The sequence below is a fragment of the Hakea prostrata genome, chromosome 4 (genome assembly GCF_041222555.1).
Source record: "Hakea prostrata isolate BN-2017 chromosome 4, UWA_Hpros_2, whole genome shotgun sequence".
NCBI lineage: Eukaryota > Viridiplantae > Streptophyta > Magnoliopsida > Proteales > Proteaceae > Hakea > Hakea prostrata.
The window spans coordinates 327,192-344,886 of NC_142603.1; the positions used below are offsets into that span (position 1 = coordinate 327,192).

The following is a 17,695-nucleotide window of genomic DNA, read 5'->3' on the forward strand; positions in this document are numbered from 1 at the left end:
TATGTTCTCCCTCATGATGGGGCATGGTGGACCTATTCAAAGATGAGTCCACCAGATGTAGGACCTTTATCACTGGGTTCATCATCTTCACCGCATTCCCCAGCTGTTCAGAGTCCACCATATGTAGGACCTTGTCGCCTTGCTTGGTGTCACTTTGGTTTTTGTTGCCTCTATCGCCTTGACAACCATGAATGGTAGCCTGTTCCTACGTACCAGCCTGAGTGCTAGACCCTTAATACTGAACTATTTCTCAGATGCAAAGATAGCTCTGAGTTCAGATTTGTTGCTCTTGATACTCATCAAAGCAATGTACTTCATGGTGAATCTAGTGATTCCAGGTTCTGCTAGGTCTTCAACATTTCTCTTTCTACATGTTTAAGGCGTAGGTGTGATTATAGACAAAGTTGATGGCTTGCTGTACCTTGTCAATTACACTGTGCACAATTGTATTCTTACCAATATCCTTCAACACGAGGTCAACGCAGTGGAAAGCACAGTGTGTCCAAAAAAGGCTGTATCTTTTGTTAGCCATCATATGTTTTGCAGTTTCAAGCCCGGCTTGGCTTCCACCCGCTGGTCCAGCGAAGGTTTGGACCACCTCTTCCTTGTTGAGCATCCCCTCTGCGATCCAAACCCTAATGGCTTCGTCTTTTTCTTCTTCTTTTTTTCCCACCAAATCTGTAATAGTCATCTCCCCTAGATAGCGGGCACAGGGACACCAGATTTCACATGATTTCTGTCCCCATTATGCAGTAGTGTCTTCCTCTATTGCATTCACCCTCCAAGGTGGCTTTGTTGGAGGTGTGCCGTCACTCGAGTTCCCTTCTGAATTTGATGACTCTCCAATGTTCGTAGTGCAATCGTCCTCAGTTCAGATTGAATCTCCTCCATTAGACGAGAGAATGATTCCTTTTAACCTCTCCTTGTGAACCAAAGAGATCCTCTTTGATAGAGCTTGAATCCCTACGCAATGGAGAGCTCCTAATTCCTCGGGATTAACCGCAAAGCAATCTTCAATTTTATTTGGGCTTAGGTAGGATTGAAAATGTTGACTCAAGTTTCTTATTGCCAAATGATATGTTCATGACACCCAGTCTACAATTGATGCAAGCATTTGCCGTGGCTAAAAAGGGTCATCCCAGAATGACTGGTGGAAGCTTATTGGTAGTTAGATTGTCCATATCTAGGATAAAAAAATCTACAGGAAATGGTTCACACGGTGTCTGAAATTTTTTAGGTCAAGTCCTTCCTAAAAGAAGTTGGGATTGAAGTTGAAGAGCCAGTTGAGATGTTTAGTGATAATCAGGCAGTGATCTACATTGCCAATAATCCAGTATTTCATGCGATGACCAAACACGTGGAAGTGGATTTGCATTGTGTGTGTGACGCAGTCATGTGAGTAGTTATAGATACACCCTATGTTGGTTTTGCTGAATAAGTTGGAGACATCTTCACTAAGTCCTTACCTAGTCCAGTCTTTATGGAAGGGTGTCACAAGCTAGGAATTGGCAGTCAATACTCTCCAGCTTGGGGGGGGGGGTGTTGTGACTTGCGACTCGTGTAGTAGAAAAGGAAAGTGAGGAGCCTTGAAGAGCAAGCAGTCTGACCTTGTTACAGAATTAGAAAGTTTGGGTGTTCTACCAAATTTAAAAGTAATTTTCTAGCAAGTTTTGTTTTTTTTTTTTAGAATAGTTTTAGAATCTTAGAAAGTTGGTGTCTATTTTTGGACTGTATTTAGAATTAGTAAGTTAAGTTAAAGCTGTATTTTTCAATTACAAATAAAGGCATTAAAGGCAGAGATGATACCACTATAGAATTTCGTCTGCTTTCTTTTCTCCTCATTCTCTTGTCCTTTCTGCTTCTCTAGCTCCCTTTTTTCTTTTCTAACCTGTGGCTGCACTTCAGTAGGAGATTCTGGTACATTATAAATTTCATCTATTATGTATAAATATTTTTCCCTCAAGATTTCATATTTTACGGAGATAATTTTTTAAATAGTAAAAAAAATACTCGCACTCTAGGGGGGGGAGTTTTACAGCATAAATTCGTAGATCATGCTTCTAAAACATATATTGATTTGAAAAGAAACAAATCTTTCTGGATGCATATACTATCAAGAAGTCAAAAGTTTGGGATGAATTCACATGCTTGCCTTTAAGGTGTGTTTAATCCCCAAAAATCCAACAAAGTGGATGTTTGTTGACAAAGGACTAAACGAGTGTAAGGATTAGAGGGAGAATTACGGATTTGAAACCAAATGCTTGGATCTTAGGTCCAAATTTGCAAAACCGGAGGGGCGTTACCATGAGAGAGTTGGGATTTGGTCGAAGTTTTGATTGAGATGGGTTATAACTCAGGAAGAATATTTTGCCCCTCAGCCCTTAGGTTTTGTCTCGTTTAGCAAAAAAATCAAAATTCTGGTGGCCTCAACCGAAATTTGGACTATGTTTCTAATAAGTGAGGAAAGCACAATCACTAGAGGGACATGTCGTTAGTGAAGTCGAGATGAATTGATCTCAATCGAGTTCCTTTTATTCTGTTGGTAGGTTTGATCGAGATTTTGTATTTCTCAGGTTTCACACTAGATCTCATCACGGGGTTGTGAAAAAACAATATCTCACAAGTTCTCGAACAATGGATACATATCTACGTCACCCAGCTTAGTTGGGAGCCCATCCAAGCGGAGCATAGAGGGTGGACTTGAGATCTTGCAAGTTCTCAAACCATGGAGAATCAACCTCATCCACCTTAGTTGGGTGACCATCCTGCCAGAACATAGAGTTTCATAGTTTGAGGTCTCGCGAGGTCTCATGTGAGTCAAGACAATACCAAGGCAAAAATTTCGGTTGACTTGAGATCTCAATTTTACCACTTTATAAATACCCTCATCTCAGTTGAGATGTTTCAGGATATCTCAATCTTGACTTATCTCAACTCTCCTTTCACCTTTGCTGGTTTTAGTGGTTTGGTTAGATTTTTCGTCGAAATATTGGTTGGATCTCTACATTGGCTACATCAACAACTTATTTAGCTAATTTACAACAAAGATCTACTTATTTTGAAGCCAACCTTGAAGCAAAGTGAATGTTCTTCCCAAACTTCACTTCTTTCAAAAACTATGGTTTACATTGGTGTAGCAGAAGTTGGAGTGGCTGCTTGGTTTTTTATTTTACTCTTGTACTCTTGTGGTATAACTTATATGTATACCGATGTTGTAATATGAAATTGTGAACAACTGAATATGTGCAATGTATTATTTGACTTTAATCCCATATATTTTCATTTATATTAAATAATGGTTGTGTATTGGTTTTTTATTTTACTCTTGTACTCTTGTGGTATAACTTATATGTATACCGATGTTGTAATATGAAATTGTGAACAACTGAATATGTGCAATGTATTATTTGACTTTAATCCCATATATTTTCATTTATATTAAATAATGGTTGTGTATTTCATGTTTTCTAAGTTTGCATATTCACTCCTTCAATGTATCAGTTTCAAATTTAGGGTTGAGATAGAATTTATATATGCACTTGTTCTCACAAATCTAAGCCCACCACTATGTTTAGAAGGCCTAAAATAGGCTAAATACCAAACTCCAACCCAAACTGAGCCATCAAGATGGACTCTTTAATTGTTTGCTGGGGATTTTAACTAGGTCTTGGTCGAGATCATTGTCAAGACCTAGATCTCAAACCATGTAGATGGTGGCTCATGTCCCTATACAGCCTGGAAAGGAGTCATCTTGGTCGAGTCATGATAAGTGGTGTTACATCTAATCGGCTTAAGGGAGCCAATATCACCCAGAAAAATGAAGAGGTGAATTATTTGTGATGTGTTCATACTCTAGTGCTATGGGTTCTATTATGTCTGCTATAGTGCATTCTCAATCTTTACACTTCATAGGCAGTCATTGTGGCGAATAAATATTGTTTCATGTCCAAGTAAAACTCACTGAGAAGTGGTAAAAGAAATACTTAGGCATCTAAAGGGGACCTCTAATGTTTGTTTGGAGTTTGGGAGGAATGATGACAAGTTAACTGGCTATGCTAGTTCAGATTATATAGGCGACTTCACAAAGATGGAGTACTCATAGGTTTTGCATTTACTATTGGTGGTTGTGCTGTTAGTTGGAAGGCTACTTAACACCTTACAATTTCTAGAATCTACTACAGAGGCAAAGTATATGGTAGTAACTGAAGCAGTTAAAGAAGTTATTTGTCTTAAGAGGTTGGGAGAACTCCGTATGAATAGGGAGGTGACTGCTATCTGCAGTGATTGGCATAGCGCTATTCATGACTATAAATCAGATGTATTATGGTAGGACGAAGCACATTGTTGATTAGTATTATCATATTACAGAGATAGTTATTGAAGGCAATATTTGTGTGTTGAAAATTGGTACTAAAGACAATCTATCACAAACCCTTTTTATATTGCCTAGATTGAGCATGGTTTGCACTTGATTGGTGTTGGTTGCATTAGAATTTAGCCCTTGAATGGGCTATTGGAGAAGTGAAGATTGTTTGTCCATGTGTTTCTCAGTTTGAAGAATTCAAGTCAAGGTGGAGATTTGTATGCATGCCTGGAATTCTTGTAGCCAGTTTCGTAGATTGACCGCTCCCAACACATTTTAGTGGGCAACCTGAATGACCCGTTTGCCTGAGTGGAATGCTAGTTATATGCCTCACATTCTCTTCTAAAGTCAGTATGAGATTTGGGGATTTTGGGTGAGAGTTTGTGATGCTATTTTGGTGTATAGAGATATCTTCACTGTAATCTTCCCTCATACATGCTGAAAGGTTCTTCTTTGCCCGTGGACATATCACATCGAATTGGTGTGTGAACCATGTTAAATCTTATGTTGTTTTGTTTGTTTTTCCTCTTTTTTTTTGCATTTTTTATTTGTCTTGTTTTCACTCTAGGAGGATCATAACTATAGAAAACTATAAATTCAGTTCCGCATCACTTCCTTATATCCTCAAGGTTCTTAGCTTTTGGGCATGCAAAATGGCAATACCTTAATGTTCTGAACTTTCTGAGCTAGCTGGCTCAGGTTTCTATGTTCTGTGTCTCGAATGGATACTAACTGGACAGGTGGTTTTTTTTTTGAACTTTTATGTAGATGTCTTTGGCATCAGGCACCCCCTTCCTAACGTCCCATTTATGTTTCCTTAAAGCATTTGGTTCTCACATTAATTACTTATATTTGCATTACAAAATTCTTTTCCATTACAGAAAACAATGTTCATCACAGTAGAGTAGCCAAAAAATTTACATTCAGAGTTTCTTTTTTCCCTTGTAAATTAGGAAAGTTCAATTGAAACTCTGTTATCCTCTTAAAAGTACCTCCAGGACTCAGTTTTGTAACTGTTTCTGTTGCTTGTTCACATACATGCAGGTGGTTTTTGTGCTTCCTTTCAGGTACAGGCTACAGCTTCTGCTTCTCTGGGTGTGAACTGTTGAAGTATTTACTGTGGACACCCCAAACTCTGCCAGAGATTTTGTAGTAATGAGTCACGCTGATGCTGTTGTCTTTACATTGTAAGGCTGTCAGCGTTGTCCTCGTTTCATTTTTGGGCGAATAGCTGATGAACAAGGGCACTAGATGGGATTACGGAGGTTCTCATTTTTTATCCGAATATATTGCGCCAATACGTTTTTAGTTTTTAACCAAGACACTGATGCTGTATTAAGGTGCAGGAAAGAGCAGCGCTTCTCCTCTTTGCCTTCTGGATAAAAAAGAGCTGATGATTTTTCTAGTTTGTTCACCCCTTCTGTTGGTCGGATGGTGGGTTGACCTATTTCTACGTATTTAAATTCTGCGGCCGGTTATGGTACTCTCGAGATTACCACTTGACCAGTGCTATTTCATTTTTTTTTTTTTTTTTTGGTAATTAAACGTCTATTGAGAAAGACGGGAACAACTCACTGGGCTTAACTCTGTCGAGTCAAGGAACTAGGGATTGGAAAGTGGCCAAAACGTCCTTCCCGAAACAGACGTGGCCTTCCTATTCAGGCGGTCAGCGGCACTGTTACCTAACTTGGGAACATAAGAAAACTTACAATCCACAAAGGACAGTGCTATTTCATTTAAATCCAATGGAAAGCCCACTGTGCCTATACCCCCTTTGTTTTCCTGGGTTCACTCGGACAGAATTTACTGAAGAGGTGATTCCTTTAAACCAATAGTTCCTGTTTCTCTTAGCTTTCCAAAGCAAATAACTAGTGATAAGCGACGTAGGGAAGAGCCAAGCTCGTAAGGCAGAAGCAATTATAGGACCATTCCAAGAGAGTCTTGAAGCTTTGAATAAGGAATTCACTTCTCAAATCAAAAGGTGTAGCAGCTAGAGATATCTACTTAAATCACAAGAGAGAAACAGCATGTACAAACCTTAGATAAGACCCAAATACGCAGATTCTCAAAGAGAGTGTTTTCACTCAAATTTATTGGCAGGCTTATCCAATACCCTGGTTGATAAATCGGATAGCGTTTGGGAATCTGTATGGGGAGCACCCTTATGGTTATTGACCCAAATTACTGAGGCCCAAGAGGATTTGGGTGATGGGTTTTTTTTTTTATTATATATATATTTTTTTCCAGCCTTTCTATTAGTAGCTTCTGGATGTACTACCAAAAAAATAGCTTCTGGATGTTTCTCGAAGCAGATCCCGATGCCATTGCCGGCATCCAATTGATTTGGGGGGGGGGGGTTGATTATGCGTTTGAGGAGGGTGAGATAAAAGAAGGATTTGTTCTGTAATTTATTAAAATATTACCTGTCAAATGGAAATGTAAGGTCCGAATTTGTAAATTTTTTTACATTAAGACCGTGAGATAATCTTTTGACGTGGCGTACGCAAACAAAAATCCGTTTTCTTATATGGATAAACATTTCTCTCTAATGGTGTATGCACCTGATACGGATAAGTTCCAGAACCTGATTCGTAAAGATCGACCAGGTCGGATTCAGCTCGACCAAATCTTGGTCGGAATACGAATGAACCAAGACTTGATTCACAACTCTCCAAGGACCTATTTGGTTACATGAATCTCGAGATTTGAAATTCCTGGTCACAAATGGGAGATTTATACTCATTTGGTTGTGTGAATCCCTAGATTCATGGAATCTAGGGATTCACCTTTTTACACTAAAAACGTGAATCTGTAAATTTTTAAGTATGAAATGAAATCTAAAGATTTTACCCCTTTTATAAAAATGATAAACATTGGAACCATGACTCCATAGATGTTTTTAAGGATGAATCTATAGGTTTTATTCCAAAGATTTAGGCTAACCAAATAGTTAATTTTATGAACAATGATTCCATAGATTTTAAATCTCTAGGTTTTTGAAATCTCCAGACTCAAGTAACCAAGCAAATCCTAAGTCTTCAGAGAGATTCATGGTAGAATACTAATACTTAGATCTCATTGCAATGGACTCCGATGAGAAGAGCCTTGGTTGGACTCAACAACCTAATCGATAGAAATACTCATTGGATCTCTAAGAAGAATGGAACACTTCTAGAGTTTAAGTCGGACTCTACAACTATATGTTTAAGGTAACCTCCAAAGTTATAAATACTCACATCATCATCATTTTGAGGTACGCATTCTTAAGTTACTCCCAATAGCATTGAGAATTGCAACTCGCTTTCTTCATCTAAATTTGTGTGCTTCACTAAATGGATTATCGGAAGTGTTAATCGACTAGTTTGGTTGAGCACGTTTTTGTAGGTTAGTTTGCTTGCGCTGTATTTGGAGCAACAACACCCGTCCTTGTCCTTTTATATATATAAAAAGCCCCTTTATTAATTTTAATTTTTTTTAATCTCTTTTAAAATTTTAGAGTAGAAGCGAAGATTTCCAGAGTCCTGATCGTCTTCCCCAATGACTGATGAGCAAAAATTACAAGAATGCCCATAGGGTTAGGGTGATAGGGTTTATTTTTATAATATTTATTATTTTTTATTTGTTGCCTCACATAATTTGTGGTTGTAACTCCGTCGAATGCTCCTCGTCTAGGGATGTCAACGGTGCGGTTTCGGGCTCAAAAACACTCAACCCGAACACGTTATGTGAGGCAACAAATAAAAAATAATGGTTTCGGGCCGGTTTTGGTTTGGTGCGGTTTGGGTTCGGACTAACTAACGGTTTGGGCTAACGGTCTATATTCAGGTTGACTAATGGTATGGGCTAAAATTTATGGTATGCAAGAAAATGAATAAAATAAAAAGTCGAGCATCCTATAACAAGAGCCAGAATTCTATGGGGGGGAAAAAATTGCTATTAATCAATTTCATTAAAAAATGAAAAGTCATTCCACGTTGTAGAAATCCCACCCACCTTTTTAAATTAATAACTCAAATAATAAGTAATAACATAGAAACTGCAAGCTCATTCCTTAGGCTCCACCAGATAGTCCTGAAACAAATCTTAAAACCAAAAACTTTTTTAAATTCTAACTTGTGCTCTCATTGGGTTATTGTTTTGTGAGAATGTTGATCTTTTTTTTTTACTTTCCTTCTATGAAATGCATCTTTTTTTTTTTTTTTTTTTTTTTTTTTTGGTGATATTTAGTTGATATGCAAAAGAAATACCTCTCGATAAATATAATTATACTTAATCAACATTCTCATACTTGATAAATATTTACTTCATTTAACCAAACTTTGCGCATTCAGTTGGACATGCATATTTAATCCTTCAAATTGTCTCTTATATAAGTAGTAGAATGACTATTTGATCTTTGAATCCATGCTCATTTTTTTTTGATAATCTATACTAACTACCTAGTGATAATTTGATGATTCAAACAATATTTAATGTTAAATTTATAATGGGTTGTAAAACGAGTTATAACGGGTTGCGGTTTGGGTTCGGGTTGGTGTGGGCTCTGCCACCCTCAGCCTAAACACAACCCATTAAGGTTCGGTTCGGTTTTAACGATTTGGGCTGCAAATTGACATCTCTATCCTCGTCAGAGCATATGATCTATACTCGATTTTCGGTTACTTCCCCTAGTCTCACTATTATTATGCACAACTTAATTTTAGGTTGTGTTTGTTTGCTGGAATAAAAGTGGAGTGGGAAAAAAGGGGTAGAATTTTTTTTTGAAAAAACATACTTTTCCATTAAATCCATTGTCCAACATGTCGCTGGGTGTTGCCGTGTTGGTGCCTGGCAACATGTTGGGCGACTTTTTGAGGGGGTTCGATGAAAAATCGACCCCCTATTTCGAAGGGTATTTGGGGTCATTTCGACATAAAATTTGACGTGAAACCTATTGAGGCCAATGAACACATCGGAAATGTTATTTTGACCAAAACGTCACCTAATCTAAAGTTTCTAATTGGCACATGTCCGGCTATATGCGGGCAAAACTGGAAGTTTGGAAAATTCATATAAACTAATGTAAATATGCAAAGAGAACACAAATACACAACTAGTAAAGAGATGTGCTAAAGTTACCAATTTATACCAATTTATTATACGATTACGTTGAGTATGGTTCATCATATGTTACTTTGATAAAAATTGCACAAAAAATTGGCAAAAAACGAATGAAATTATGTTATATATGGTGAATGTAGTGATATATCGCCGATTTTTCGGCTATATATATCAACTTTTCAGCAATATATTGCCGACACAGGGCGATATATCGCCGATATATTGCCTATATCGTGTTGCATATCACCCACTTTGTTCATTGATTAAATCCAAAAAGTGTGATTTGTTTGGTTGATTGGGGTGGAAAAGTTAGAGGCAAATTTCCTTAAATTAAAAAAAAATTTGTGTAGTGAGCGGTTAATTAACTTTTTCATCCATGCCTTTTAAAAACCCTACTAAAAAAAATGTGAACTTTGTGGAAAAGTACAGAAAACAAAACACTTTTTTCACAAAATCCACTGGATGCCTTCACCATTCCTTTTCTTGCTAACCCACCAACTCAAGGATAGATTGGCAACTGTTTTGGTGGAATCATTTTAAGGGGACGGTCCGCCGGAGTGGAAGACTCGAATTAGTGATGGATGGTGGAGTTTTCAGTTTCAGCAGCAGCAGCAGCAGCGAAGACGGAGACGCGGAATGGAAAGCAGCCATTGACTCCGCTGCTAATATGGATTTCGGCATATCTACTTCTAAAAGGTTGAATGTAGAACACAATTCTCAAATCTTAATCAATGATACCTGCCTTTCACGTCCCAATTATGAAGAAGACACGCACGACAAACAGAAATCCCAAGGTCTTAAGCTCTACCAAATCAAGGTCGGTATTCTCTTCGGTGAGCGAGTTCCTTCGTTTCTTCAGATTATTTATCTCAACTTAACTCTCTGGAACACCTTTCTCTCCTTTAATCATATATGCATGTACTAAATTACGTTCCTGAGAAATCAGAAAAGGTAGACCGAATTTTCTGAATTATAACTGAATTTTCTGAATTACCCTCCTCCTGGCCTCCATCTGTTCTTTTCTTTTCTTCCCCCCCCCCCCAAACTTGGCGGAGATGAATTTAAGTGACTTTTCTCTTTGGCAGCTCTTATTTCTGTGTTTTCTTCTGCATATTTTGTCTTTTTCTTACTCTTGATTGATTGATACATTTCTCTTACGAATTTTGAGCTTCCATAAAAAGTCGGTTGCTTAGGAGAGCAGGACATGGAGTACGTGAATGATTCTCAGAGGCCCGTGCACCACATTAACTGGCTAACTTGGGTTGCATCAAGTTCCTGTCTGTTCGCATCATCGACATACTGCTTTTTTCCTCCAGTACATTTTGGAGAACTTTTGGAAACTTAAGGTCACCTAAAACTGCAAAGCTTTGAAGTAACTGTGAACTCCCGTTACTTTGATGAGTTTGATCTAGTACCCAAACACCACATTCACTAATATTTGGTTTTATTTCTGTTCATGAGTAACAAGTCCATTACCAAAACTATGTCACATACTGAACATAATTATCCATTTGATAGTGCAATAGAATGCAATAGATCGGAGGTATCCTTCCAAGGGGTCTTGGATTAACCACCTGGAGGTTATTTTGGCTCATAATAATAAACATTAGATGGGTGTCATGGCTCTAGGTAGTTGACAAATTTATGGAACATTCTGAGTCTGATGGATATCGAGTCTGTGGGATTACCAACTCCGAGTATCCTCTCTCTGGGTGATGGATTAAAGGTAAATGAACAATGATTAAGCAATTATTAGATTCTTTTGAAGGATATTATATATATATATATATATATATATATATATATATATATATATATATATATATATATTTTAGTTGTCATGAATATAATCTTTTTAAGAAAGCCATCCATCCCAAGAAACTTGAGGTTTTATTGCTTCTAATGTAATAGTTGTCTGATTAAAATAATAGTCATAATAACCCCTATTGGGACTTACAACAGGCACAAAAGCTCTTAGAAGACATTCTGGACAAAAGCCTGGTTGTGGTGAGGAAACCCCTCTCTATCTTGGATGGTGATCACCTGTTGGATGAAGGTGGAGTTCAATTATTTAAACAAGCCCCTCGTGGAATTGTTTTTGACCCTGTTTGTAAGTGCTTACAACAAAATGCTAGCATTTTACTACTTACTAGTATCTTTGAAAAAATTTGGAAAGTAATATTGGAACCAGTTTTTATTTATCTCCTGATCATTAATGCAATGCTGTTTGAAACCTGAAATATTGGAGTCAAATGCCAATTGAGATGAGTATACTTGCAATTCATGGACACTAATCAACTCTGAAGCCAATAAACTGTAGTCATGGTCACCTTATGGTCTGCTGATTATTTATTGCAGTTACTGTTTGACACTCAAAAACTTGAGTGAAATGTCCATTGGGATAATCAACTCAGAAGTCAGTAATATGTGGGCATGGTCACTTCATCCCATATATACAGAGTTGTGCCATAGAGTTACACAATTTCATTTGTTCTGTAGGCTCTCAATCACACATGGCAGTGATGAAGATTAAGTGAAGAAAAAATAATTAGAACTGAGTTTGGTTTACTAGAGACCAGTACTGCCCGGAAGAGAACCGGCTACCAACAGCACAATCGAATCCTTGCTTGCCCCCTCCAGCTCTCTCTCTCCCAACCTGTATCTGAGTTACATAAGTGACCATAACCAAACCCTCTTGATTGCTCAATCTTTGCCCTCTACATGTCCTCATTCCCTTTATTTACTTTTATTAATTTATTTGTAACTGCTGCCCAACTACTCAGCAGCCTGCCCAGACCTACGAGTGTAGACTCGTGGAACTAGTGGCCTATCAGCACCCCCCCCCCCCTTTGAGTTCACCTTGTCCTCAGGGTGGAAATCGGGAAATTGTTGATGCCTCTCAGTGTAACCTTCCTAGGTGTTCGCACATTGTGGTAAATGCTTCCATTGAATAAAAACCCAATGCGCCATTGCTACAGATAAGTCCTATGTGAATCAGAGACTGATGCTTTCCCAGTTGGAATGTCTCATAGCCCCAGGCTGCTACAAAATGACAGATGGTTCTCTTCATGCCAACCCAATACACCATTGCTACAGTGCACTTGTATGTCCAATGAAACCCAAACACTCTCCATATGGAGTAGAATAGAATTCGGACAGCAGCTTGTGGATCAAGGATGAGGGTTCCGCTACTACTAGCCTATCTCTATGGTACAAACCCCTTTTTCAACTGGTATTTAGGTGATCTGCTGATCCACTGAGTAAATCCTGATTAATGGCTCGGTACCAACTGAATATTGCTGACTTCCTCAATCAGCTGTTCTCCTTCCTGCCAGACATTTGTGGTGATAGCTCCGAGATGCCATTCCCCCCTGAATGTCATGACAAGGCATTGGCAGCCTTGTTCTCTACTCCCGGCTTGTAGATGATCTCAAAATTGTGATCTCGTAATTTCGTGACTTCTTTTCGCTGGTTGGCAGCCACCACTTCTTGCTCCAAATGATACTTCAAATTTTGATGGTCCATCCTAACATTGAAGGGTCAGCCCTCTAAGTAATGTCTCCATTTAGTTCTTGCTAGAACATTCACCATCAATTCCTCATGGACTGATTTGGCTCTGGCCCTTGGGAATAGAGGTTGACTCTTGTATGCTATCGGGTGGCTCTTTTGCATGAGTACTGCTCCTATCCCAAGCCAGGGATGCATTTGACTCTAGTATGCAACTCACAATGCTTTTGTTGAATGATTTGAGAATTTCTGACTTGTGTCAAGGAGACATAGTTAGTCTTTATTTATTATAATAAGGGAGTATAGAAAGAAATGAAATTACCAATGTGGGATTATATGACATCATCCTGGAGACAATTCTACCTTTACTTAGAATCACAACACTCCTCAAGTTGGTGGATAGATTTCTATCATGCCTAACTTGCTAGTAATAAAACAAAAAACTTTAGTACTCAGACTCTTAATAAACACATTAGCCTTTTGATTTTTTGATGAGACAAAAGAAGTGCAGATAAGACCAGATTCAATCTTCTTCTTAATGAAGGGTCTGTCAGTCTCTACATGCCTAATCCTATCATGTTGGACTGGATTGTGAGCTATGTGATTGTAGACTTGTTTGAAAACAATTGGATAGGTTCCTTAACTTCTGCACCAAGATCTTGGATTAGCCAATTTTACTCTAAACTCCGCTTCTGCATATGACCACACTATGACAACTTGTTTCTTGCTCCTCCAAGTCACTAGGTTACCTCTTACATAAGTACAATAACCAGAAGTGGACCTCCTATCATCCAAACTCCTTGCTTAGTCTACGTTAGTGTAGGCTCCAATATTCATGTGTCTATGACAAGAAACTAGGATTCCCTTTCTAGGAATTGCCTTTAAGTATCTTAAAATTCTGTAGATTGCATCTAGATGAGAGGAATGCGGATTATGCCTGTTTTGGTTTACTAGGCTTACAGCAAAGGCAATGTCTGATCTAGTGTGAGACAAGTGATGAGTCTCCTAACTAGTTGTCGGAAGCTAGTCTTGTCCATAGGATATCCTTTTTCAGCCTTTAAGTTTGAGTTGGACTCAATAGGTGCGTGTGTTGATTTTCATCCTAATGTTCCCATCCCTGCTAATACCCAAAAAATACCTAAACTTTTCCATGTCTTTGATTCCAAATTCAACTCCCAAGAGAGCTTTCATGGCCGAAATCTCTGCTCCACTGCTACCAGTGATCAGTGATCACTATGTTGTCAAGATACACTAACAATATTGTGACGTGGGTGGCAGTCTTCTTAACAAACAGGGTATGATCTACATTCGTTTGCTTATACCCAGTGGACACCATGGCCTTACGAAATCTTCCAAACCATGTTCTTGGGGACTACTTCAACCCATCGAGAGCATGTTTAAGCTTGCATACCTTCCCATAAGCCTTTGTAGTAGTGCATTGTAGTGGGACATCCATGTACACTTCCATGTGAATTTCTCCATGAAGAAAGGCATTCTTCTTGACAAATAGCGATGATCTACATTGCTTTGCTTATACCCAGTGGACACCATGGCCTTACGGAATCTTCCAAACCATGTTCTTGGGGATTACTTCGACCCATAGAGAGTATGTTTAAGCTTGCATACCTTCCCATAAGCCTTGTAGTCGTGTATCCTAGTGGGACATCCATGTACACTTCCTCGTGAATTTCTCCATGAAGAAAGACATTCTTTACATCAGGTTATTAAATATTGTAACCCTTATTCACAGCAAATGGGGGACAACCTGCATAGTATCCACTTTGGCAACTGGAGTGAGGGTCTCTTGGTAATCAATGCCATAGGTTAAGCGAATCCCTTGGCCACCAATCTAGATTTGTACCTCTCCACAATACCTTCAGCCTTGTGCTTAACCACAAACATCCACTTGCGACTAACAATCCTCATTTTGGTAGGTAAAGCAACATCCCACAATTTGTTTTTTCCTAGTGCCTTCATCATTTCGTCCATCGCTTCTTTAGAGTGAGAATGAGCTAGTGCTTCTTGCTAGGTGTTACTGATGTAACCACGGTTCTAGGATTAAGGGTAAATCTATAATTTTCCTAGGATGTGGCTACCCAGGAAATTCCAGCAAAAGGGTAGAGGGGTTTTTAGGGTTTCTTCTACAATCCAAGCCTGTTGATTAGGAAATTCAGATCTGAATTCTATTAGTTGTTGAAATTCAGATTTGAAATTTGAAATCTTGAGCAAACTAGGGTTTCGGCTAGGGTGGAAAGAGGACTATTCCTTGCTGGTTCTGCAATCCAGAACTGATTTCTACCACTGCCCTCTCAACTAGAATGGATCTAATTGATTAGAAACTAACAAAATGAGATTCCTGGAATTTTGAAATTTCTGCAGAATTCTAAGGTTGAAGATGGAGTGCAGGTTTTCCTAAGGTTAGGGTTGTAGGACTATTTGGAAGAAAATAACAGTATGTATGGGAATGGGATAAGGCTGCTGTGAGGAAGAGGTGGAAGGGAGGGGCCTTGAATGCTAAGGGAGAGGGTTGGGTTTGCTGGACTTGAAGGGGAAGGGGCTGAGGGTATATGCGATGGGGTAAGGAGGGTTTTCTAGGCCTGAACAAGACAGTAGGGGGCAGGGAACCTGCGGTGGCAGTGGGGAGGGATTCTAAGGTTGCACAAAATAAGGGGAGGGCTGCAGACAAGGGGGAAAGGCAGGGGATGGGTGGGGATGCTGCTGCACTTACTTGACAGTGGTGTTTGATTGCTTGAATGCTTTGGTGAATGCTTGAAAGCTGCTGGACTCTGAAGAAGATGACGTTGCTTGAAGAAACTTGATGAGAAAACTAAAGATTGAAGAATTATTTCCAAACTTGCCGAGGCCCCCTTAAAACAGTAACCCGGTCCTTAGTTAAATTTCATTCAGTAATTCAGACTGAAATTTGCAATGCAGGAAGAGGTTATTTATAGCCAAAAATTAAAGAGACTAACTTAGACTGGGATCCCCTTAACTAATGAGATCCAGTTACAACTCAAACCGAACTCTTTATCTAAAGTTACAAGGGAATCAAATTACTATAAGATTATAAGCCTTAGATTGGAATCTCATGCTTTAAGTTATCCTTTTAAGCACATGCTAATTAAATAACTTAAAGCAACCAACTTAGGACTCTTTCAAAACAACTCAACTCAAAATAAAATACTCCTAGCAAATCCTAAACAGACTCAAGATACCAAATTGGACTTAACTAAAATTCTAGAAAAATCTAATAATAAATTTAGAAATAAAATAAGATAAAATAAGGGCCAAAGTGCCCAAAATACCCCTCCAAAGGGATTCGGCTAGATTCATGGAGACTGCTTGGATCCATCCTGAGGGCCCCACTTAGGGTTTCGGATGGGGGTCCCTATATTCACATCAGTTATGAATACAAAAAGAGGATAAGGAAGAAACAAAAGTTTTGAAAGTAGGTTTTAAGGTGATATGGAACAAAATTTGAGATAGGATGCTGAATACAAGCTCGTGGTTGCTTTCACAGTGCAATCTTTAACTCTAATGAAGGGTTAGAAACAATAGTGGACTTACTAGGATGGATGTTTTCAAGACTAGAAATTAGTGTTTCCAATTGGATGGGCATGTTAGGAGGCACTTCTAGGGTCGCTCTTCCTTTAGTAGGAATATCTTTAGGGGAGATTGCAAAGTAGGTTGTTGCTCGCCTTACGTACCACTTTCCCAAACCATCGTCTGTATTGTTCTGTCTAGTCTCTCCATCTTCTAAATGGGCACCATCGACAAGAATTTCTAAGGGGATTTCCATAGGTGGAATAGAACCATAACCTCTTCACTAGACTCACTCTCCCACTAATGAGGTGTAAGGGAAAAATGGGGAACATTCTCCTAAAAGACTACATCCATGGTGGCAAATATTTTTCTAGAAGGTGGATGATAACATTTGTACTCTTTTTGGGTGGCTGTGTAGCCCAAAAAGATACACCGCAGCCTAGAAGGTTCAAGCTTATCATGAACTTGATGAGTTCTAGCAAAGCCAACACACAAACATTTTATGGGGAAAAATGAATGTTGTAGAACCCAAAAGAAGACTAAGGGGACAACATCGCTGCAACACATGGGACGGCGTCCTATTAATAGCTTGTTGCAAGTGTCACATCTCCCAAAATGAGGTGGGGCTTGCACAAGAAACATTAAGGATCGTGCAACTTGAAGGAGATGCTGTTGAGAAAGTTGATTGTGGTACAATGGCTTATTGATCAATGTGATCTCAAGCCCTCTATTTATAATTAAGTGGAAAGTACACTATTACATAAATACCCTTACTTGGGTAACAAGAAATAGAAACTTACATGAATAAAAACTCTAATAGAGTTGGACTCCTAGTAGAACTCAACCAACACTCCCCCTCAAGTTGAGGCATAGATATTAGTCATGCCCAACTTGCCTACAATAGGAAGGAAATCTCATTCTTTTAAACCGTTAGTGATTTGGACGAAAAAGAAAAAGAAAAAGTGAAAACATCTGCCACTTGGTCTCCAGACCTTGCAAAAGGCATGCAGATAAGCTATTGTTCCAGCTTTCCTTTGACAAAAAATATGTCAATTTCAATGTGGTATCATGTTGTACATGATTATTAGCAATACTAATAGCAGTCTTGCTGTCAATTGTCACAATATAGCATTATAAGGTTTGGAACTTGGGACTTCAATATCTTGTAGCAAGCCTTTCAAC

At 38.7% G+C, this 17,695-nt stretch overlaps 2 protein-coding genes across 4 annotated transcripts in view; both read left to right on the top strand.

The window, feature by feature from the left end:
* Positions 1–6,495, top strand: part of LOC149016876 (Radical SAM superfamily protein) — a 40,485-nt gene extending 33,990 nt beyond the window's left edge. For 2 of the 3 annotated variants that reach the window (XM_089151132.1, XM_089151133.1), the window contains exon 11: positions 5,408–6,494. The gene's annotated coding sequence lies outside the window, so the exon portion shown is untranslated. Of the gene's footprint in view, positions 1–5,407 lie in introns of all 3 variants that reach the window. The other variant, XM_089151134.1, reaches the window with a different exon arrangement.
* Positions 6,496–9,895: 3,400 nt separating this feature from the next.
* LOC149016877 (uncharacterized) overlaps positions 9,896–17,695 on the top strand; it is a 30,428-nt gene continuing 22,628 nt past the window's right edge. Inside the window, exons 1-2 of the mRNA XM_089151135.1 lie at positions 9,896–10,280; positions 11,426–11,573. Coding sequence (XP_089007261.1) covers positions 10,041–10,280; positions 11,426–11,573 — 388 coding nt within the window. The 5' untranslated portion in view covers positions 9,896–10,040. The remainder of the gene's footprint in view (positions 10,281–11,425; positions 11,574–17,695) is intronic.